Consider the following 23,655-nt stretch of genomic DNA (forward strand, 5'->3'; position numbering starts at 1 on the left):
AAATAAAATAAATAAAATAAAGTAAAAGTGGAATGGAGAAGTTGGGAAGCACAGGAAAGACTAAAAAAGACTGAAAACAATTCTTTCACACACACTTGCATTAGTCTGTAATGACAAAATTAGCAGTAATGTAAATTCATTCAAATACACATTTTAGTCTTTTCTCAAAGGTCATTCAGATAAAAATTCAGTATGTTATCTGTCTCTCAGTGCAGGATCAGTTAAATATAGATATAGTGTATCTCAATTAATGTAAATATATGAGCTGAACCCACTCACATATTTACATAGTGCAACACAGAGATAAAAGAACTACTTGATGTTAAAAATCCCATTTATTTCGAATACATGTTGGATTTCAGTCTGCAGCTGACTCACACCTGCTGGAAAGACAAAAAAAAAAGAAATAAAAAAATGGACGAGTTGATTAAAACGCAACACAAGTGTTAGCACTCCTGAAATGCCAGATTGTATTGTTCCCCAGCAGAACCCATCCTCACAAGAGACCCACTTATTTTACTTATTGTTTTGTCATGAATACGGGCACCTCTGCATGATGTTTCAGGGGCTTCCATAAACACACGTTTAAAAAAAAGGAATGGGGGTGAATGTAGAAACAAACCCAGTAAATGATGTTTGAGTGAGCGTATGCAACAATGTGTTTACACTTCATTGTGTGTCCGTGTGAGTGCCAGATGGACATTCAGTGCATGGAGTTGGACACGCAAGGACCGTGACATATTAACGTTTTCAAGTTCTTTAAAAAAAAAACAGCCATATAACAGAACGTATGCCATGGCCTCTGACAATCAGTGATCAATGTTTTCTATAGATCTCTATAGACGTATAGATATATATTTATTTGCATTATATATAGTATGTAGATTTATAAAAAAATGATTTGTTTTTACTTAATTACAAGTTGTGGCATTTTCTTTTATATTCATTATTGCAATGAATTGTTATCTAAGATGATCTTTAAAAAAAGACAGGTGAGCTCTGTTTTGCTACAGTTATTTACAACTGTTCTAGAAAGCAAGTTTTCCCATTTCCTACATATTCCCACAGCCACCGGAAATATCCAAGGGCCTCAAAGACAAATTGACCATTAGGGTTTTATAATAACTGAGAAATGTAGCAGTAAGCCTTAAGAATTGAAGTTAAATTGAGCACACACAGCATAAACCAACTATTTCCAGTTCTTAGAGCAAAAAAAAAAAACGAACCCTTTGTTTCTTGAAAGCTTGAATTAGAATATAGAAAAAGGTTTCTTACTGATTTTCTAAAGATAAATCCAGTACATGCTGTCAAAACCAACTGATTGTCTTTGCTTACACTCCAGCCTTTTCCTCTGAACAAAATAGATTATCAAGTTTGTTAGATTTTCCTATGTGTCAAAAAAAATTCTCAAAAGTCCTTTTTGCATCTTCTTTTTGGATGTTTTTCCCCAAAATGAAGATAGAAATCTAAAACAGGACACAACAAAATTCCACAATAAGATTTTTTTTTTCAATTTAGGTCCAAGGCAATGACTCGAAACAAGAAACTTGTCTTGAATGGAATTAAGTCTGCTGAGTCAAGGGGCGGAGCTGGACTGTTTTTCAAGTGGTGACACAGGGGTGGCCAAGGTATTTCTTAGTGGGGGACAGAAATAACAGTAAAAATGTATTTAAATTTATTTAAATTACATTGGAAATATTGTGATAGACTTTCAACCTGTCCAGGGTGTACCCCGGCCCTTGCACTGTGACTGCTGGAAATGGGCACCAGTGAACCCTGTGACCCTGAAAGGAAGAAGCTGGTATAGATAATGGATGGATGGATGGCAATGGAAATATTGAGCTGAAAATTTGCTTGATTGTGCTAAGAATAATTCAAAACACATGCTGAATGTTAGTCACCATTTCAAGCTAACAGCTAAAACTGATTTTACAAAGTGCTATAGTTTAACCTTTTTTTAAGACAAACAAAACTGAAAATTAGTGTAGTAGTAGTCGTAGTAGCCGAAGACAAACTTAAACAAATTCTGAATGCTATTGAAATTTTCAAAATGGTCAYAGTAGCCAACTGTAAACAGCTATAACTCAGCTATTATGTTGCCAAATTTTCATTAACTGGTTCTTAAACCTRAAATTTTGCACAMAATTGTTGCTATACAGTAATTATTTTTTTCTTCACACCGATAAATTCCCTCTATACAAGACAATACAGCTGCTTGATGGATATTTACTCTTTTTTCCACCCATCTTTGAACTACCAAATGCCAATCATTTGGGGGTGGCACCTGGGGTGGCCAATCAGGTGCCTCCCCGGCCACCCCTCTGGCTCAGCCCCTGCCTGAGTCCTTACAGAAATCTCCACAGAACTACTGCAGTCTGAGGCCAAATGTTTCAAAGCACAACTTTTTTTTTATCCAGAAGTTATTTCTCTTTCATTAAGAGCTCTGCAGACTAATTTCCAATTACGATCTTGTTCAGAGCAAATCTTTGATGTTTCACCAGGTGGAACAGAGGAGGTTGAGGTTCTTTTTCATTACATTCGGCTTCAATTAAAAGTTTTAGTTTTTATGTTTTTGTGTGCATCTGTGCTTCAAATTTTTCCTAAAGGAAGATGTAAATAAATATGTTTGTTTGTCGAATAGAAAAACATATTTTCAGTATACTTGATCAAGCAGTAACATGTTACATCTTCCAAGGTGTACAGGAAAATAAAATGCAGATTTTAGCATATTAATGGAGATTTGCAGTTAGTCTTTTCTAAAATTTAAAGCTCAAGCTTTCAAGAAACAATAAAGTTCAGTTGTCAATCACTTTCAATCACCACGCTCTGGCTGAGAATCATCACAGTGATCCTCAGTCGAATGAGAACTGGCAAATACAATTGTCGTCACTCCTTTGTGCACAAACCTGCAAAAGAATACTTTGATTTGCCTCTTCAGCTATTCATACATGTAGATTTAATATCAAAACTTCCCCCTCTTGTATGCCATCATTTATTCTGCAAACTTCTACGAGGTTCCAGCGGTCAAACATTTAACAATCTGTCCACATCTTTTCTTTTTCCATCGCTTAACTTTAAACAAAAGAAGTAGTCATCACTTTAAAATCTAGCAGTTCTACGGTCATGATGTTGCTGCTGATGAGGGACTCCTGTGTTTTGAGGTTATTTCTGTTCTGTTATGGTTGACTAGTTGGCTGACTTGGAGCGATAAATTATTCTTTATGTGTTAAAAAGGCATTTTTTTTTTCTCTTTTAGTCTCATTTACTTTGTGGGAAATGTAGCAGGTTTGCACAGTCTGACCGTTCAAAGCTTACAGTTTTCTGGTCTCCTAATGGTTAGAATATCTGGCACGCAGTCTTTGTAGGCAAGTAAAAGATGATGACCGTGGTGATGATGATGAAAACAATGTCTTTGTAAGGCCTTGTCAGTGGGTGTGGCTTATAGGCCATGGTAGTCAAGAAGACTGAGCAGGTTCTGAGCTGAAACTCATCTTTTTATAATCATCATCATCATCATCGGTTTTGTGGTTGTCTTCTCGACTTTTTGTTCATGTTATGTAACATCTGTGCTGGCTTTCATGTTGGCTTGATGTTATCACAATAGTGTTCTCCCCCAAAACAATTATAATAGAAAAAAAAATTAATGCTGCAGTGTGACGTTCTAGATGTCCATCGTTGTTACAGCRTTCACTCCACAGCTGTTCCTCCTTTTGTCTCCTGTAAAATGAGTCAGTGGCAGCAGGAAGGTGAAATGACTGTTTTTATGAGTTCAAGTGTGTAATAAAAATGTCTGTATCTGAGTAGTTTTATTAGAGTTTTCTGTTGCTTTATGTTGCGCATGTGGATATGGTGTTGTGGAACGTCACGGTTCTGTCTGTGTCTTGTTGGAGTCTTTATGTTTTTGTGTGTCGTTAAGGCACGGCAGGTGTTTTTGGTTTTTTTCAGGGCAGTCCGGAGGAGACCACTGCAAGGCCGGGGTGTCGGAGGGAGGCGTGGCCAGCATGCACGGCTTTGGGGCAGTCTGGAGTCAGGACACGGCCGTTCTCCCCCACAATTCCTGTGATGGACAGACGGGCCTTATTCCGCATGGCTTCAGAAAAAGATAGCTGCATGGGGAGACACAGGGAGGAGGCAGAGACAACAGAGCGGGACACGATTAAACCCATTAAGTCAGCTTGGAAACATGGAAACTGCACAGCAGATGCAACTGTTCTCATTGAGACATCGATGTTGCTACACACGCGCATGCACATAAACACTTACACATGCCTGTACACACACAGACACATATACTTGCAAAATGCCTGAGGGCGCAATCACACGGAAAGGGAATAAATACAAAAATGTAGCTGTTTTTAATATTTTGAGTTTGTTCATACTAGGGTTTATTGTGAAACTATCAAATATTATTTATTTAACAATCATTTTCACAGTTTGTATTCTTTTAATTAAATTCTGAATAAATCTTTCTAAAAGGTTAGCTGACTGAACGCATTTATCACAATGTTTTAATAATTTAAACTTGGCATAAAAGTAAAAGTGTTTGATAGATTATGTATTTGTTTTAACAATGTTTCTCGGCAATAAATCTTTTATGTTGGAAAGCCTTTTAAATTCCCTTTTAAATGGTGCCACATTTGTAAGGAACATGCATTTGTGCGATGAGCAGTAAAGTATGTGGGTTGCACATGTGAAAAATAAGCCAAAATCTTCTCTTCCAAACAGTTTATTTTGCTGTTGATACTGACATGTTTAGAGCTTCTGGTACCCCCAGGTGCTGCCAATCAGGTGTCTAGTATAAGATTTATTGCTAAGAAGAATTGTTACAACAACAAAAAAAAATCTATCAAACACGAATTTCCTTACTTTTAGTGCTAAATATAATTATAAATCTACGTTAGAACAACTTACACAAATTGTTCACATATTTTGAAGTGTGATCCTACATAAAAGACTATAAACAAACAGTATCTTACCTGTTATAGGTAGCTGTTTGAGGAACCCCAGTTTAGTTCTGACCAGTTTGATGATTTTTATGGCAAGTCTGAGTGAGGCCAAAGGTATATCACTGGTGTCCTAAAACAACTCCAGTCTCAACTTCCTAATAGCAGTTAACATAAAAGCTGTTTTATAGTTTTACAGTGACCTCAATTTTGGTTATTTATATTGAAAACATTTTACAAAGCAGAACATTATAAGTGAACTCAGCTAGAGAAACTGATGAAGTAACAGGCTGATGAAATTAAAATTCCAAAAAAACTACACTTGCTTGAACATCTCTAAAATTTGGGTTACACTGCATTACTTTAGCATGAAATGACTTCTCCACCAAGGCTTGGTTATGTTTCCTGTGGATCATTATTAATAATCAAGATGGACCCAATCTTTAATTTTAATAACCATTGACTTCTCTGTTACGTATTAAAAAAGATAACTGTGCAAATCAAGTATTTCTTGAGATTGGAGTTGTTTTAAGATTATAGCAATTTATTTTGGGTTTGACTCCACTCTAACTAACCCTTAGCTCATCAATCTGGTCAGAATTAAAGTCATAGAGCAATCTATCTACAACAGGCATCTTTGAATTTGTGGCATTTTATAAACGATACTAACTCTGACATTTAAAAAAAATCTGTTTTTGATCAAGAAATATTTACTGACTTTTAAAAGACCTTTGATTATTTTTCAGTGAACGTTGACATACTAAATATTTTGCTATGATTGTGAAACTATGTGATTTCAAAACAAAACAGAGAAATCATCGGTTTGTCAAATTATTTAAAGACGTTTTACTGGAAATGAATCCTCTGAAAAAGTTGGATAGAAATGGTTCTTTATGTCATTTTGTGAAAAGACAACTGACTGTAGGTAACATATTTAAAGGAGACATATGCTTTTCATCATTCAGCTGGGGTCTATATGCTTATTGTAACTCCACAAGCCCCACCCCCCCACCGTCCCAACTTCCAAAGTGGTCCATTCTAGTTTGATAGAAGGGTTTATGACTATATAGCTGCGCAGAAACTTTTTATTTACAAATTAATCAAAAAATGTCAACAGTGGAAGACTTGTCCAGACAGCCTTACATAGGAGCCAGAGTCTGACCCTGAGCCATGAAGACAACCAAATTATAGTTGAATATCTTATTTATAAGTCCCATCACAAATACTGTGACATAATAGTTCAAAAAACATCATATAATAGAAAAAAAATAAATACATAGGTTGAAAAATATGATCCAAACAAAATATAAAGATGTCTGCCTATTGTGTCCAAGTACACAACAAAATTCTTTTAATGGCTAAAATGCATATGCCTCCTTTAAAACCTCCAACTTGCTAGTTTGATTTTACTAAGTCAAACCAATTTTGCATGGAACAAAAATGTATATTTTTATATAAACTAATTAATTTTATTGTTTTAGTTTTAACTTTGAATGTAAAAAAACCCCCAGAAAAAATATAAAAAAATAATTATGCAAAGTTTGAATGCACCCTAAACTCCACATTCAACTCTTTAATAACATACAGTGTTTTTAAATCAAAGTCAAAGCAGGCAACGATCAGCAAACACGTGGAGTGGACACAGTTTGGGTTGTAGACATCTGCATTTAGGGATACCATGCATCTCTGGGTTGTGGATTTCAGAACGCTAAAAGATTCAGAGTGGGATTTTTTAAGGATAGGATCAGGAAGGTGAGGATACTGGAAATACAAAAGGAAAATGTAAAGGAGTGATTTTTGTTGGAAAGTTTCAGATTTATAGAGAGGGAGTGACTGCCTATACTGCTCAGAGCCGGGCAACACTTCACTCAAACAGGCTGCTCTGTGACGTCACTGCTGCTAACTTCAGATTTATTACAATTAAATGTGATCAAAATGCTTAGTTTTAATCAAATCTTGATTTAAAGTAATAGTCTTGACATTTTTTAAGTGAAATACGATCAAATAGTTATTAATGATACCTTATTGCCCATGACATCAGTCATAGAAGAATGAAAAGGGCAAAAGTCTTTATCCAGGCTAAGCTAAGAGCTAGTCAAAGAAGGTATTTTTTTTAAATTATTTTTAACATTTATGAATGCTTTTCTCAAAAACTGACATACTGGTGTGAAATTACGTTACAATGGCTAATGTTAAATTTTTACTCTTTTGCATAAAACTGTTTAGTTTGTCTCAGTGTTTCTGTTGCTGGGCATAGATGGACCGTATGATGATGGTGCTGAGGCTGTAAACGATCCACACATCTAGACTGTACAAAGGTTTAYTCAACTCCCAGCTGACTGATACGTTTATCCGGTGTAAATGTCCCATGCTTATTGCACTTGACCCCTTTTCCAGTAGATTCAACTCAGTCCTACACAAGTCAACCTGACTCAGGTGTAGAGGCTATCCAAYATGCTTCCAGCTCGGTTCTTAAGACCTGCACGGACAAAGGTTTCAGACGTGATACGCTGAGCTGATGATTTAACATCAGCAGACTCAGACTGCAGGTCACTGATTGGTCAGGGAGCCACCTCACTGGACGAGTCACGGCAGCGACTGCATCAAAATCATCATTTTTAGCCCCCATTTTCTACAGCCACTCCATTTGTTTTTTGTAATGTAAGCCTTGGAAACCTACTTTGTATGACTAACCGCAGATCAAGTGCAAGGCATACCATGATCACGAAACCTTCTATTGTTACTTGTTGCCAAAAAAAAAAAAAAAGACATCAGAGGAGTGATAATCCAGGTGGGACTCAGTTGTATGGAAAATTACCAAGAGCATATAGAATCAAATTAGGGTGAAGGATTTTTTCTGCACTGGACAAGTGTAAAACTGCTATGCATTAGTATAAAAACAGGACCGTTCAGCTGAGAAAACAGAGGCAAACTAAGCAAAGGATGTCTTGCAAAAGTGTAGAAGTGCCCATTTTCACAGGTATTCTTTTTTGAGAAATTGTAAACAACAGGACCTGATTTGGTTAGCAATTAACCTAGTCTGAATGAAGACTTTTTCCCTTTTCTTCATTTTCCAGGTTCTGCGACTGATCTCATGACCAATCAGGTACATTGTTAAGAACCACATTTATTCATGTATAATATAATCTTGAGTGTAATACAATCATCATATTTTGAGCTTAAAAAAGATTTTAAAAAATCATGTTATGAGCCACCACTTATTTCTGATATCAGGATATTTCAGCYTTTGCGATGCGCCCTCTTGTGGTAAGACGTTATTCAGGGAGACACACTTGTGTGGGCATGTTCTGCTGTAGAGGACATGCAGTGGAAGTTTCCTGCCCGGCGTGTCACGGAAAAAGCAATCCGCTCCCAGACCAGACCAGAARCCAGTTGGTAAATTATTAAGATGGATTTATCAGAACAAACAACTAAAGTCCAAGTCTTTTTTTCATCGCCACGGTGAACAAGAAAAAGAAAAAAATGTTTTTTTTTCTCTTCTGACTCTGGTGAGTGAACAGCTACGGTTTATATGCTTCGCTATGTGCGACTTACAATGGGAGGGAGGGAGGATATTTCAGTTATTTATAAGGAAATATCGAAACTTGTTGGACATTAAAAAAGTCAGTTAAAATGTACTCTTGTGCTATTACCCGAATGATTTTTGGGGTTTTCTTGTATTGCTGTATTTATTCAAGTATAATATAAAAAAATTAATCCATAAAATATCCATAAGGTTGGGGGGTAGTATTATACTCGGATAAATATTTTTACTTATGTATTTTAAATGAAATATCGGCAAAATGCCTGAGTCCGGAAATGAGACCGCGTTGTAAAAAGCAGTTGAAACGAGATTACCTGACACTCCTCCGTGCTTCAGTGCGAGATACGTATTAACAGATCCAGACAGGCGACACGATGTGAAAAACGGGGAAAAAGCAGTCCTGCAGCTCAGTAATGACAATGAACTAATAACATAAGCGTGTGACCAGGCCGGTCCTGGAACAACAACAAACAAATGTTCGTCTGTAATGGCTGCCATCTACCGGTGTTCTGAAAAAGTTTGTATCCCTGAAAAAATGTTTCCCCACCAGAGGGGGCGCTCGTGAGTAGGAAGTAATCTGTTTTTCCCCCACAAGATGGCCCAAACCTCATGTGAAGTCTCTGACTTTTGTGTTGGCGCATCCTGGTGGACTATATGTAAAATGCCAGAATTCATATGATGCTCAAAATCATAGTTTGCTGATATATATTTGTTGTCAAAATACCTTTTAGTACATATGTTGTTAAAATAAAATGAACAGTCAAATGATCATTTTACTGATGTGTATAAAGACTGCAAAGTCTGAAAAATCTTGAAGTATATGAAACTGGAGGTAGTTTGAGGATTACATTTTTTATGCTTTTTAAGCTAAAAAAAGGGGGGGGATCATATTATACATGAATAAATACAGTATACACAAATAAATATGGTACTTGACAGAACATCACTACAAAATGACTATATCCCTGGCATGTAGAATATCAGCCTGTGTTTAGAGTTCTTCATTAAGTTATTTACTGTACTTTTCTCAGTGTGAGTCGGACCTTGTATGTCTGTTTGTTACTTAGACCAGTAACAGAAAGTTCTGTGAATCCTTTCATTTCACCAGCAGTGATTGCACTGTGGCATCAATAAACATGAGTCATGTTTTTGCACCGACATCACTAAGTAGCTGTTCTTCATGAAGTGTTTTGCTTCCTCTGTTATTCATCTGCATTAAAGCTAAGTAAGTAGGTGGGCTGTTTTAAAGTTGTCAGGACTAGAATAAATCAACAGTGCTTGTTTTAGACCATTTACAGCAGGGCTGCACAGCTCCAGTTTATAGATGACACAAAAAAGGGATATGTCTGTGTAAAAACACTGACAACTAGAGCTCTGAAAGAGCTTTTCTTACTGTACCTCTGTTCTTCTTTGACTTCTGTTCACACTACTCCCAGATATGTTTAAAAACAAACACTTTCTACTGTGTCGTTGCTAATAAATCAGTAAATATTTAGTTTGACTAAAACTACAGACTAAAATCTWCTGGTGTTTTTGCTAAACCCAACAGAAGATAAGGTTTACCCATGAATAAACAGAATGAGCTGACTGTAAACTGGTCTTAACCAGCTCACATCGGCATCGCTCATGTGTTCGTCCTCTGTGGCCCTCAGAGGAATTACTGAGAGGTCAAATTAATAAAAAATAATGTCGAGGAAGGCTCATCATCCACCAGCATCAAAAATATTTTGTTTTTTTTTCTTCATGAGAAGTCTGTCACATTGTGAGTGCGCAGAAATTTGTTCCAGTCAAAAGCAAATTCATGATGACTGCTGTCCACGCAGCAGCTAATTAATTTGTAGCTAGAAGCAGAGGCAAGTTTTAATGAGGAGCATCGCTGTTAACGAGGTTTTGCTGTCAGTATAGTGAGATACCAGAATTAACTCTTATTTATAAAAAACCTGTGACAAATATTTAAATATTAATAGTAATAAATGTAAAGAATTTATGGTTAATGATTTAAAAACTGCATCAAAAGGAAGCATTTTGGGGATTTGAGCAAAATTAACAGAGTAGCATCCAATAAATCCTCAGTGTCTCATTGTTGCTTAATATTTTGGTTGATGTGCAAAAAAATAAAAAAAAGTAGTCTATAAGAGTTTGATCATTATTTTCCTGAATTATGCCTCTCTGTTGAGATAATGCTGGAAAAATGAAAGAGAAAACTCCAAAATTATGCTATTTTTGTAAAACTCCAACTAGTCAGTTTTTAAACATCATGCAACACTAGAGTTGTGCATCCCTGCCTTTTCATTTTGTTGTTAGCGATTGACTAAAAAACAAAAACAAACAAACAAAAAAACAATGCAGGTGCCTGGTCATTTCATTAGCCAAGAGAGCATCACCATCACTGTCATCCTCCTCCTCACCATCATCAGCATCATCATCATCTGCAGCCAAAGACGATGGAACCAAATATTTTGGTCACACAAATCTAAACCCAATTACTCAAAACACAAACTAAAATTGAAATCTAAACAAACATTCAGCCAATAAAACAAACAAAACAAAAATAAAAAAAGTTGTGAATTGGTTCCACAATGCTTGACCACATCCTCATCACCACATAAAAATAAATTAATGAAAACAAAACAAAAACAAAACAAACAAAAAACAAACAAAAAAAAAACATGGGGCTGCTGCAACAGCCTCGACAATACAGACTCTACAGCACTACCACCATGATTAACACCACCATTAGTCCCACCTAAACATGGGAGCCTCTAAATCCTACCCCTATATCTTGACCCCCTCGGAGCCGTACACGTTGTACCCCTCCCTATAAGTGGCTAGATTCTGGGTGCTGGGGGAGGGGCTGGGACAGTGGGGGGGGCTAAGGTCCACCTTCATGCGCTTGGCTTCGGCCCGTGACTTGTAGCAGAACTCAACCAGGGCCACCAGCATGGCCAGACCCAGGCCGCCCACGAGGATGTAGAAGACCCCCGCCACGTTGGACAGGCTCAGAGCCTGGGAGGACTTGTCCTGCAGAAAAGGGGGGAGAGGGGGGAGGGGTGTAGGGTGGTAGTGGTGGAGGCGAAGCATTGATGTAAAGGGTTTTGTCAGAAAAAGCAATGTTTAAACAGAAGGGATGGATGGAGAGATGAGAAAGTAGGGTTTGGGGGATGGAAATGTAAATGAGAATGTGAAAATAAAAAGAAGTATTGAGGTAAAAGTTGTGTTTTTTTTCAATGAGGAATGGAAWGGAAGAGAAACGTGGAAAAAAGCACAGAGAAAATGCAAAACAGTACGTTAGACACTGGGAAATGGAGAAAATATTAAAAAATAACATATTGACTTAGTTAAATATTCTGAATGACATCATGATACTGTTAAACACATAATTCTACATGCTAGTTCTAACAAGTTCAACTACTGCCACTACAACAACAACACACAACAAATCTGATATCAGTGCAATGTTTTTTTTAATTTCTCCAGTGCAATGTGAAAATCAGATTCTAAGTGTGCTTGTCAGTACAAGAGGTGAAAACTTATTTATTATTTTGTGCGAAGAATTTAAAGGCTCTGCTTACCTTTAAAATGTAAAGCTTATTTGTACATTACACTACGAAAACTACTTTTATTACTTAAAATACAAAACATTTGAAAATCTACACATTGAAAGAAAATATGGTAAACTCCATTTTGTTATGTTTTGCAAAATACTGTATAAAAAAACATCCCAACTTGATTTGTTAAAAATATTTTAAAATCTTCAGTATCTTGTGTCACTTRTGCTAATCTAATTATTCCAGCATGAATAACTTGTTTTATTTAAATTTGCATTACCTCTGATTTCTTTTATATTTTGTTTCTTATAATAAACTTTTTCTCACATATGGACAAAATTCTCTTGTTTTTCATACAAATTCTGTCCGCTGTCAGCATTTATACTCATCTACACCACATCTATTATCTAAACATGCAGCTGAATGGAGCTCTCTAACCTTCAAATTAAAGCAATGCTTCCAAACTTTTGAAGAGCAGTTCTGTGAAAAGGTTATGAACTAAAAATGTCTCATGTGTTGTAGCTCTTTGAACAATCTCAGCATAGAGAATCTGACTGGATTAACAAACTAACAGGACAAGACCAAAGTGGGTTGCTGCTGTCTTAAAATAACTCATATCTGAATATATGTACGCTAATGCTATTTCCTAAATTGTTCCTTTGCAGACAATTTTACATTCTGTGATTATTCACATTATTTTGTGGGTATTTGTGACAGCAGCACTTGTTGATATTTCTCAAGCTTTACTTGCTCCTTCTTTGTGATGTTACAGTTGTTAAGGATTTCTACGTCTAGTACGACTGCACCCTTCTGTAGCTTGTTGTCCACTATAAAGTCTGATTGTTAGCCATCACCTGTTTGTCAGTCTGGATCAGGGAGTCCGACAGTGTCTTGGTCCTGACTTCCAGTCAGTACAGGTTTTCCACTAGTCCAGTTGCTTGGTTGCATCTTTGCACAGCCCATATGTTGGGTTCTGTCTGGTACAACAGATTCTTGCCTCTGTTGCTCATGTGCTGCCATGATCAGTGCCTCTGTCCTCCAGTCCAGTCCTTTCTAACTACTGATAGGATTTGTTGATAACAACATCCTCAGTTTGCAGGTGGTACATGGTTTATCTTTCCTAGATGGTTCCTCTTGTTCCTCCTCTTCCAGATTGGGTTTCTGCTGTCTGAGACTCATCATTTGGGTCTTCTTCCTGCAAGATCTTTGCTGTTTCATCCTGTATGGTGGCTCTGACACTCACAAGCCTCCTGCCTCCCTGTTTTCTCTTAACAGTACAGTCTTGAGGTGTTGGATTTATATGGTTATGGTATGGTAAATGGGGATGGATATAAAATCCATATGGGTGGAAGCCTCTTAAGTGGGCCCATTGCTCTCCCCAAAAAGACACTGGTCTTCATTCAAACCTTCTCGTCCCTCGGATGAAGGACACAAGGTTAGAAACACTGCGTTCTGAGCTTCTCAGGATCCATARAGGGGTCCCCAAGAATTATTTTCCTTTGACCACTCAGAGCCAGGCAGTGGCCTAAGTAGTGCAAAAAGGTCTCTAATTCAATGCCACAGGCATCACACAGACCATTGTCATGGAGTCCCATCACCATTTTGTAGCGGTTGAGCAAGTTGTGCCCAGTTAGGACTCCAACCAGTGTACTTAGAGTTTTCCTTGACAGGGAGATGAGAGCTTTCCCAAACCTTAGATTTGGGCTGTTAATCAGTTCCCGTGCCCGTCTACAGTCCGTCAGCTCCCTCCAATGGATTGAGTGTTGAYGTCTAATCCAGGCCTGTTGTCATGATTCTTGTGTTTTATGGTTCAATTTATTAGAATTTTCTGTTTCATTGTTTGGTCATCTTGTGTCTTATTTTCTCATTTCCTGTTAGTTTTCTCCATTTCCTGTTTCATGTTATCCTCAGCAGCTTCTTAGTATTTTTCCAGCCTGCCACACTCACCTTCTATAGTCAGTAATCACCCATGTGCTTCCACTCCCCAATCATCCTCAGTTGTATTTAACCAGTGTCATGTCTTCATCACCCTGTTGGATCATTGCCTTTTCATGCCTCGTCTCTGTCCATGTTTTCTTTTGTATTTTTGCTGTCGCGCCAGCCTTTTTGTTTCATTAAATCAGTTTTGTTCTGCATTCAAGTCCTTGTGTCTGCATGCATTTTGGGTTCCACACCAATCTTAAAACCTGTAGGGCAGTCCTACAGACTGTTGTTGAGTTACCTACAGCAGGCTCTGGTCCTTTGAAGTGAGCCTGACTGCCAGCTTTTGCGAGGTGGTCAGCTCTCTCGTTACCATAAATGCCAGCATGTCCTGGTACCCATTTAACAGTAACACTGTTATCTCTCCCCAATTGGTTGACTGCTTCGGCACACTCCCAAGCCAGTAATGATGTAAAGTGTGGCCCTCTGAGAGCTCTAATAGCAGCTTGGCTATCTGTTAGGATGAATATTTCCTTCTGTGTACACTGAAGGTCTTTGAGAGATGCCACACACTGGTTGATTGCAAATACTGTGTCTCAGCTTGAGATACAGTTGCAAAACAACCTAGTGGGTATTTATGCTCTCTCTTACTATGGTTGTGCAAAATAAGCACCCCTGCACCTACTGACCCCTTCAAAAGGGATCCAACTGTAAAAAAGTAGAAATGATTGGGAGGCATGTCCGTCGTAGAGAGGTTTATCCAGACAGACCGGTCTTCTATCTATGGCTTAAAACTTGGCTCAAAATTGTATCTTTTCACCATTCTGTCTCCAGGTCCTGCAGTTGGATTTAGTATGTAGTGTATGTATATACCACAATGACAATTTTTGAGATTGGCGTTAATTTAAGATGGCAATAATCTACTTTGGTCTTAGGCAAAACTACTGTATAACTGTTACCTTATTAATTCAGTCAGAACTAACTTCTATTCTTGAAATAAAACAAGTGAGATGTTGTTCACAACTTTCCATTGAAGCTCACTCTTGAAAACCTGTTATTTTTAAAATGTCTCTTAATTATTTTTTTCAATTCTGGAAAAGGGAACTAAAACAGTACAAGTGATATAAAACATTCAGTATTACACTAATAACAATAAATCTCAAGTATGATAGCAAGAGCCAGTAATTGCATTCAGAAAGTTATTCTGATCTACTGGATGTGTTTATGGACATCAAGCATCCACTAGCAAATGGGAATAAAACAACACTGTCAAAAGTGGGAATTTCTGATACACCATAACAATAATGAAGATGGGATTGCCACAGATTGCCACAGAAACTGAACCGGAGTTTCTTTGTTCTGGTTAATAATAAACCAGAACATAAAGTGAATGTGGTTAATTGAAATTAATTTTATACTTGAATAAATCATCCAATGGACCCTTTAGGTCTCACATTGAAGTTGTTTGAAATACATTTGAGGCTAATTAAAAAAATCTTTCATAAAAAACATTTCTAAGGCAGTAGTTGCAGTAATCTGGAGCGTATTCAGAATGAGATTCTAGCGTTCTGCAGGCCGCAGCAGCATGAGACTGACCTTACTTCCAGAGTCCTTGGGTCCACACTCTCCCTTGTCATACCACCATTTGTTTTTCAGTTTGTCTAAGACGCCTGCTTCGCTCAGTTTCAAAACCGCAAGGTTTACCGGGGTTCTTTGCGTGTAAAAATAACATAAATAACATCATAGGTCATGTTATTTTATGTTATTATGGTATTTCACATTTGCATTGAACAGCTCAGTGACATAAAAACTCTTGTTAACATTTGGTGACCTAGAATGGATCCCACTGAGTACATGTGTGTACGCTCGTTAAAAGAGGGGCTGGGGGGAAACAGAGGAGCTAAATCGAGCTACAGACATATGAGTGGGACCCGCCTTTGTCACTTTCGGTAACACACCCATTTTGCCCCAGCTGATCACACAATAAATCAGAGAAAGTTACTGTCAAGACAGGACTATTAGCATCAGGCTACCTCTGTGTTGTAACTCAAAGAGCAGTTTTAGATACAAAGTTTAGTATTTAATAAGCCAAATAAAAGCAACTTGCTTTCAGTTTTGATGGTTTTATGCAGTCCTAAAACTTTAGTATCTTTGCAAAACTTTTGAATCAACGGGAATATCTCATTTATCTGATGGATAGCTTTAAAAAGTTGTCCAGAGATTTGTAGTCTTACCAAGGTGAATTCCTCTGACTTTGTTAATCCATCTTGTGCCAACAAGAGGTCAAAGCGTTCACATGCAAGATAAAATATCCCATCATCCTCTGTATAGTGCAGATTGGCTCTAAACGCTTTTGGCTCACCTTTTAAAACCTCAAACTTGATTAAGATTTCTAAGACAAGTAACCTTGGTGTTCTGTGAGGAAATGAAAACCCTGCACAGTTTCTTCCTGAATCTCTTCGCTGGCTTAGAAAAAGCACATCTTATGTTGTTTCACCATGAAAAAAAGAGAAGCTGATTTGCATGAACTAGTTAGTTGAGTGCAAATTCAGTGCATCTGAGAAAATGTAAAAAAAAMAAAAAACATTTGCTGCTAATTCTTGGTGGGTTGCAATGTTTATAGTTTTAGTCATCCAATCGCCTTACTTCTGAGTTAAGTTAAATACTGGGTGGATTTCTATGGAATACTTTGAAATTAGTTAAAGTGTTTTCATTCCTGTAGAAAATATCATAATTATTATCTGACTTCTTTCTCTGCCTGCTGAATAAGTCAAATTTAAATTATGTCCAAAACTTTGGTTCATAATTGATTTTTACATCTTCAAAGAAAACCCCAAATTAACAAGTATTTACTCAATAAATCTGATTTATTATTTTTTCCTGCCTTTACATCTCAGTTTGTTCAATTAATTACTAGCTGAATACACTCACTTTTCTCTTTAAGTTTACATAAAACTATCAAGGTGATTTTTAGTCGAGGATGCAGAAGAATCTGCAGAAATAGAAGAATAAAAGATTTACAATGATTCATTCTGATCTTTTCCTCAAATCAGCCAGAGGGTTACATCTTTTTAGATAAGGTTATATATATTTTAGCAGACATTTAAAAAACTTGCTTTGTCTGATTGAAATTCAGCTTAAGTTCAGTTTGGAATCTTAGAATATTCCCTAATTTTACCAGAACTGCCACCAGGGGGCAAATATTCCTGTCTTCACAGTAATTGGTCTCTTTCCTTCATGCCATCTACAAAAATCTTTTTTTTTTCATTATCTCTCTTTGATTATTTTTCTTCTTTAGATCTTATCAAGACAATCACTTAAAAATTCCTTGCTCTACATTTCATGTACAGTGGAATTCTGCTTTGTCATGATTTATTATACATGTTTTCCATATTCAGATTTTTATGCTGTTTTACAAAATCAAAGAAATGTTAAAAATGATTTTCAAATAGTTACAGGAGATTTCAGGCTTTCATTTAATTTTTTTTACTGTCCCTGTTTGCTTTCTAAGTCCTTGCTGGGGCAGATGCATGTGTTACACACTCCCAGGACGGGGGCCGTCGCAAACTACTCAGCTAGTGAGCGGCCCCCGTCACCTAGTGGTGGTGGGGGGGCAGACATAGAGGGCTAACCTTGGAATCCCCTCCCCCGCTGCCACATTCTCCTTTGTCATACCACCACTTGTTTTTCAATTTGTCCAACAGGCCCTGCTCGTTGAGTTTTAGCACGGCCAGGTTGACCGCGTTTCTTTAAGTAAGAAAGGAGGGACAGATAAAATAGTTTGGTCAGAGCAGAGGATGGAGGGACAAACAGACAAGATGGATGGAAACCACAGGCAGGGCGAGAAGGAAAGGGTGGGGGATATGAGGGGAGGAAGCAAAGGGAGGAGAGTAAAAAAAGTAAAGGCATAAAGGTGAACTAGAGAGGAGGGGAGAGATTCACCCCCTGAAAACACCGCCGCTTATTTCAATTGAAATATTATCTTAAAGGCTGCATGGATTTTTCAGGTTTTACTGTTTTCTTAATTGCTTTTCTGTGTATCAGTTTGCAAAAACAAAAGATGCTGCAGTGCTGCTAAAACTACGTCTCTGCAGCCTGCTGATGGTGCTCTTGTCCACTCCTGCCTCCTTAACTAACAGTGATTTCCTGTTAGTCCAGATGGATGTGGGTCTGTTTTCCTGAAAACCTTCCCACACACAAGACTAAGCAGAATGACCTTTGAACATAATCCAGGGACATGGGGTCGAATATCCACCAGTCCTGCACTGTCTAAAAAAATACTGCATATCTGGCATATATCAGCAGGCCAGCACTGGAATTAGATGCTGTATATCATTTGATATGTTTTTCACTGTATCGCTACACTCACTGTCACAGACAAAAGAGGCTCCAAGAGATATAGGATTCTTCTATGGTTCTATCTTATTTTAATTTTTATCCCATGTTTTTGTTTTGGTAAAAGTTTAGCATTTCATAAACTTGCCTGCAGTTCCTTCACCATCACATCATTTAGTTTGTAGTATTCTGTGATGAACTCGTCTACAAAAAGGTCACTCCTGCTCCTCCTACATGTTTATCAGTTTGCTAATTTGATTGTACATCCAACAATCTGAAATCTCACCTCAGACTCAGAATCTAATTCCAAGTTGGACTCAGTCAATAGAAACAACACATGTTTCTTGTAATGTTTTAAAAGTAGCCCTAATCAAGGGTTCTTCCAGCTTTAAAAGATTTTTTTTAACTTTGGAATTTAGCAGCTTTTTCCTATCTCTTTCAGTCAAGACCAGAGGTGCCCAAAGTGGGGCTCGTGGGCCATTTTGGCCCACCAAGCCATGTGATATGGCCCACCAGCAGTTGTCCTAGTTACTAGATTGTAATCTCTTGTTGTCCTGTGTAGAAACACTGTACTTTCACTTATAGTCTGTTGGGTCAATGATTATAAGGGCTGTAGTGCAAATAGTTTTTACTCATGGTGCCTACTTTATCTTTGAATTATATTAGGATTAACATGAAATAAAAGTTAACTACAAGAGAGATTTAGATTAGATTTAAGGATACTTTATAAGAACACAGAACCTCATTATTTGATCAATTTGTTAAATGTTCCATGAGTTTTTGCTGCCCGAGTGTGCTTAAAACTTTCTCCAAGTGCACAGCCTGAGAAAATAAAATAAAAAAGGTAAGTCACTGCACTCTGGCTGCTAGCTTAATCATAAAAATAATAAAAAGGACCTTACTTAAAGTATTTGCATTTCATGTATTATATTATTGCATTTGGGTCACAGCCCTCAGATCCCTCGGGGGGAAAGTTTGGGCACCCCTGGGACAATTTCAGTGTTGTGCACATTGTGTTTAAAATTATGAGGTAAGTGTAAAAGTGGTCAAAAACAGATAGAATTAGATTATACTGCCATCTCTTTCAGAAAAAAAAGGAACCTCACAATAAATTTGAGATTTCTTAAAACTGATTTAAAGTGAATAATTGAAATAAAAATAATAAAGTAAAAATAGAGAATGATTGAAAACTTTTGCACAGTGCAGTATAAATAAAGCTACTCTGAGTAATAATCAGAGTGAGAGGACAGAGTTCTCTGGGGTGATCTTATCTACAGGGTGTGACTTATCAACAAAGGACATATGGATGAAAACATTTCCAACATATGAGATCATCATTAAAACATCATATCAATCACTCATCAATATTTACATCAAAGGTAAGCTATACTTCAGAAAACATCAAATACATTATGCACAGTATGCTCATTTTAATATAAAGAGTATTCATGCTTCTCATTAACATTACCAATCAAAAGATGTGTGCAAACAGTGCACCAGGAGGAGAGGCAGACTCAGCTGATGTGCACACTCACAGCCACATGTTTCCACCAGCTGAGAGAAGCCAGACACAAATCTGCTTTTAGGGAGCTTAAAGGGAACATTTCCACACACTGCCAGTTACTTTCCCCCTCATCAACAAAACTTTTTTTTCTTTTTGTAAAGAAAAGGCAAACTACAGGGGGCTGAAGTTGTGATGAGCTATTGCACTATAAATGTGAGGGGTTGTGGGGGGGAGTTATAGGACAGGATGTTTCAGACACACAGCATATCTTCAGAGATAGATGGAGGGACAGAAGAGAGAGCCGGAGGTCAAAGCTTTCCCTCAGTGGGCACTTGTCACATCGGGAAGTAAAGAAGCCCAGATTCACTGTTGTTTTGAACCCGTTTCAAGGCAAGTAGTGACACAAAGACTTTTGTTGTGATAATTTAGGGACCAAAAAATGTGTGACAGCATTTTTTTCACGGGTCAAAAAGGTCACTGAAATATATAAGGGCAATTTATTCATTCAACTTACTGGCTGCTGTGCCACATTTTAACACAAATAAAAAAACAAACTTTTTTAAAATTTACTTTTGTGCTGGATTCACAGCTGTGTTTACCTTCAACTATGGATGTGGGCATAAAAAGGCATTTTTAGAAAGACTAAATCTCCCAAAGGTAAATACTGGCAGAGGTTYACTAGTCTAAATGTGCTGTGCAAAAGCAGTGTAACAATTTCAGAATACTGTTCCTCCAAATAAATAAACAAATAAAACTGGAAAAGACTTGGAACATTCCATCACATATCATTCATAATATCAAACTATTTCAAGAATCTGAAGGAATCACTGGGCTCAAAGGCCAAGGCTAAGCCAACATTAGATGTCTGTGATCTTTGAGCCCTCAGAAAGCTCTGCATTAAAAACCGGTCTGATTCAGTTCTGGACATCACTGCACTGRACTCATCACCGTCTGCAAGCACTGTTCCCAGAGCCATCCACAACTGTTGGTTAAAGCTCTATCATGGAAAGTAGAAGCCATGTGGGAACACCAACCTGAATCAAACTTGTTTTCTCTGGATCAAAACTCATTTAATTACAATGGACTGAGACAAAAACTGTGGCCAGACAAATCAAAACTAGAAACTCTTTTGGGAAACCACTGCAGCTAAGTCTTTCATTTTAAAATGGAAAATTCTCCATCCAGCCTGATTTCAGTACACATGGCAGCCTAAACATGTATATGCAGATTTTAGAACTTCACATCTTCCCATCTTTTTTTTTTAAATTTATTTAACCTTTATTTATCCAGGTAAACTGTTTGAGAACCACTTCTCATTTACAGACATGATCTGGCCAAGAGGCTGCATGAATAATAATAAAAAAGCCATCAAGTGATGGCTTTTTCAGGGAAGGTCTTTGATGTTTCAGTGTTAAACCATGTACTGCATTCATTACAACAATATGGCTTCACAGAAGACAACAAATAATGGAACAACATTCCTGTCCAAAACTTCCAGCAACTCCTCAGTTCCTAGACCATTACAAACTGCTGTTAAAAAAAGTGTGAACATAATTACATACTGTAACTTTGTTACTATGAACAAAATATAGATTTATGATATTTTCCAATCATTGTTCTCAGTTTTTGTTTGTCTCACACAATGCCCTAACATTTTTGGAATTGGGTTGACCCTATTAGCAATCTTTCTGCTTGAATCCAAAGACAATATTTTACAGACCTGAACAAACAAAGAAGTTTATGCAAAGGTGGCCTGGTTTTGTAGCAAGAACCAGGGTTTGTGACTGTCTAGGAAAAAAAATATTATCCTTTAGAGTCCTGCATTTCTTCTCAGGCCAAGTGTCAGTGACCACTTTTGCTTACTGTAAAATGTCATCATGTTTTATGATTTTACTCTTTATCTTCTGTTTACTCTCGGACAAAGTGTTTTAAGACCAGGACAATATCTGTTTAGAAGTAATCATTCTTGCTGCTGTTTATCAAACATCATTCTTTCCTTGGCCCAGTTTTTGTCTGTTTGGATAACACGTGCTGTATCTGAGACGGCCTCGGGGCACACATTCTGCCTGTGTGACATGATGTGTGTCTTGCAATTGCAATAAACCCTGTTGACCATTTTCACAGAGTACTTTTTATTCTTGGATCTCGTGTTTCTGCCTAGGTAAAATAAAGATTTCCATGACAGTGATAAACCGTCTGCATTGAAGTCTATGTTGTTGACACTCAATCTTCTGAGACGTCTGTTACTTGGATTGCACCTTAATAAAAGCCTTAAAACTGCTTTATGAAAAGGTCAAACAAACAAACCAGAGGAGCAAGTGTCTGCTGAGGAAAAAAAATAAGCAAACCTAAATGACCCACTTTCTCATTTGCTTCCTCTATCTGATCCTCTTGGTTTAGTCATGAAACAATATGCTTTGCACTGTTTTGACATGAACTGTAAGTCTTTAATTTGGGAATTCTTCAATTACTTGTTAATTCACCTCATTAGGAAATTAAACAGCATTCTTATTTTTAATTGTGACTCGTCATTTTTAATTTGGCATGCCTCATTGTTTGTACGTTCTTGTCCCCCCATTAGCCAGGCCCCTCAGTTTTCTGCTTTCGACTCTTTTGTTTCCTGATCATCTATAAATCCCCCCCACCCTGTGACTCTTGAGGGAGTGGCAGCAGTCTGAGGGTTCTGCCTCTTCTCGTGGTTATAATTAGATAATAAATCCATCTCATCATAATCATCATATTCATCAAGGAAAAAACATGTTGGGAGAGAAATGGACAGAGTTACCTGGAGGTTGACCCTGTGGAACAAAAGAATGGTTGACAGAGCAGCAAGAGAAGGAAGAAGGCTTACAACCATGAACGATGTGTTGATAACAAAGGCAAAGGTAGCATGGTAAAAAGTAAAAGTAGCTGAAAAATGTGAGGAACTGTACACCAAACGACAAGCAGACACAATTACACACACAGCAAAAAGATGAAAACAAAGCAAGAAATTATAGCCAATGAGAAAGTGTGATGAAATGCATGACTCTATACATTTGTCACTGCTGCCAAGTTAAATTGTTGTAATAGACTTTATCAAAGAATAAGCCCAGTGCCTTGGTATTCATGGTGATTAACAACTAATGCCTGAAACCTCAGTTTCAGTGGATAAGAAATCACCTGACAGCAGTGGCACAATGATCTATGGATGAAGGATAAGAGGCACAGCAGGGTAGGTGGAATATCGCAGCAATAGTACAGTATCAGCATTGTTACTGTTTCCTATTGTTACACTATTCCACCCACCTTAACTGTGAGCCTTTCGGTGTAGCAATCCCATATCCCTTGGAGTCCAGGTTCCCTCCAACTTTCATAGTGTCACAGGGCTTGCGCTGCTCCGTGTACTCGTTCATGGTGGACTCCAAGAGGAAGGCGTACTTCCCCTTGGACTTGCGGACTCTCGCCACACCTTCTGCTGTGGTTTTGGTGAAGACAGATGGTTCGGCGGACTTCATGTAGGACCACATCTTCTCGTATACTGCTATCTTGGACCTCTGGGATGGAAAAGGAGAAAGAGGAGAAGCGCAACAGTTACCTGATGATCATTTTATTAACACTTAAGGCAGATTTTAAAATAAATTATAGGACTTATGTTGTCCCCATATAATTTATAAGAAAATAAAAATAAGCACACTACATAAATGAAATCAAAATAACACATTTGGTAATTTTTTTTGTTGCATATCATCATTTAATCATACATACACTCAGACTTAACTGCATAAACAAGTTAAAAACCTCTGAAGAAAAAAAAGTTGCACTAATTTTAATGTTTGGTGGAGGGGTTGTATAAAACTTCTGAGCTTATATATATATATA

The 23,655-nt window shown here is 37.4% G+C and overlaps 1 protein-coding gene across 5 annotated transcripts in view; it reads right to left on the reverse strand.

Moving 5' to 3' along the window:
- Positions 1–316: 316 nt before the first annotated feature.
- gria4a (glutamate receptor, ionotropic, AMPA 4a) overlaps positions 317–23,655 on the reverse strand; it is a gene marked incomplete at its 5' end in the record, with an annotated part of 137,621 nt that continues 114,282 nt past the window's right edge. The window contains 4 exon segments of one of the 5 annotated variants that reach the window (XM_014014059.1): positions 317–4,106; positions 11,371–11,508; positions 15,552–15,666; positions 23,083–23,330. In XM_014014059.1, coding sequence (XP_013869513.1) covers positions 3,942–4,106; positions 11,371–11,508; positions 15,552–15,666; positions 23,083–23,330 — 666 coding nt within the window. 5 annotated transcript variants of the gene reach the window in all.

The sequence above is a fragment of the Austrofundulus limnaeus genome, unplaced genomic scaffold (assembly GCF_001266775.1).
Source record: "Austrofundulus limnaeus strain Quisiro unplaced genomic scaffold, Austrofundulus_limnaeus-1.0 Scaffold109, whole genome shotgun sequence".
In the NCBI taxonomy this organism is placed as follows: Eukaryota; Metazoa; Chordata; class Actinopteri; order Cyprinodontiformes; family Rivulidae; genus Austrofundulus; species Austrofundulus limnaeus.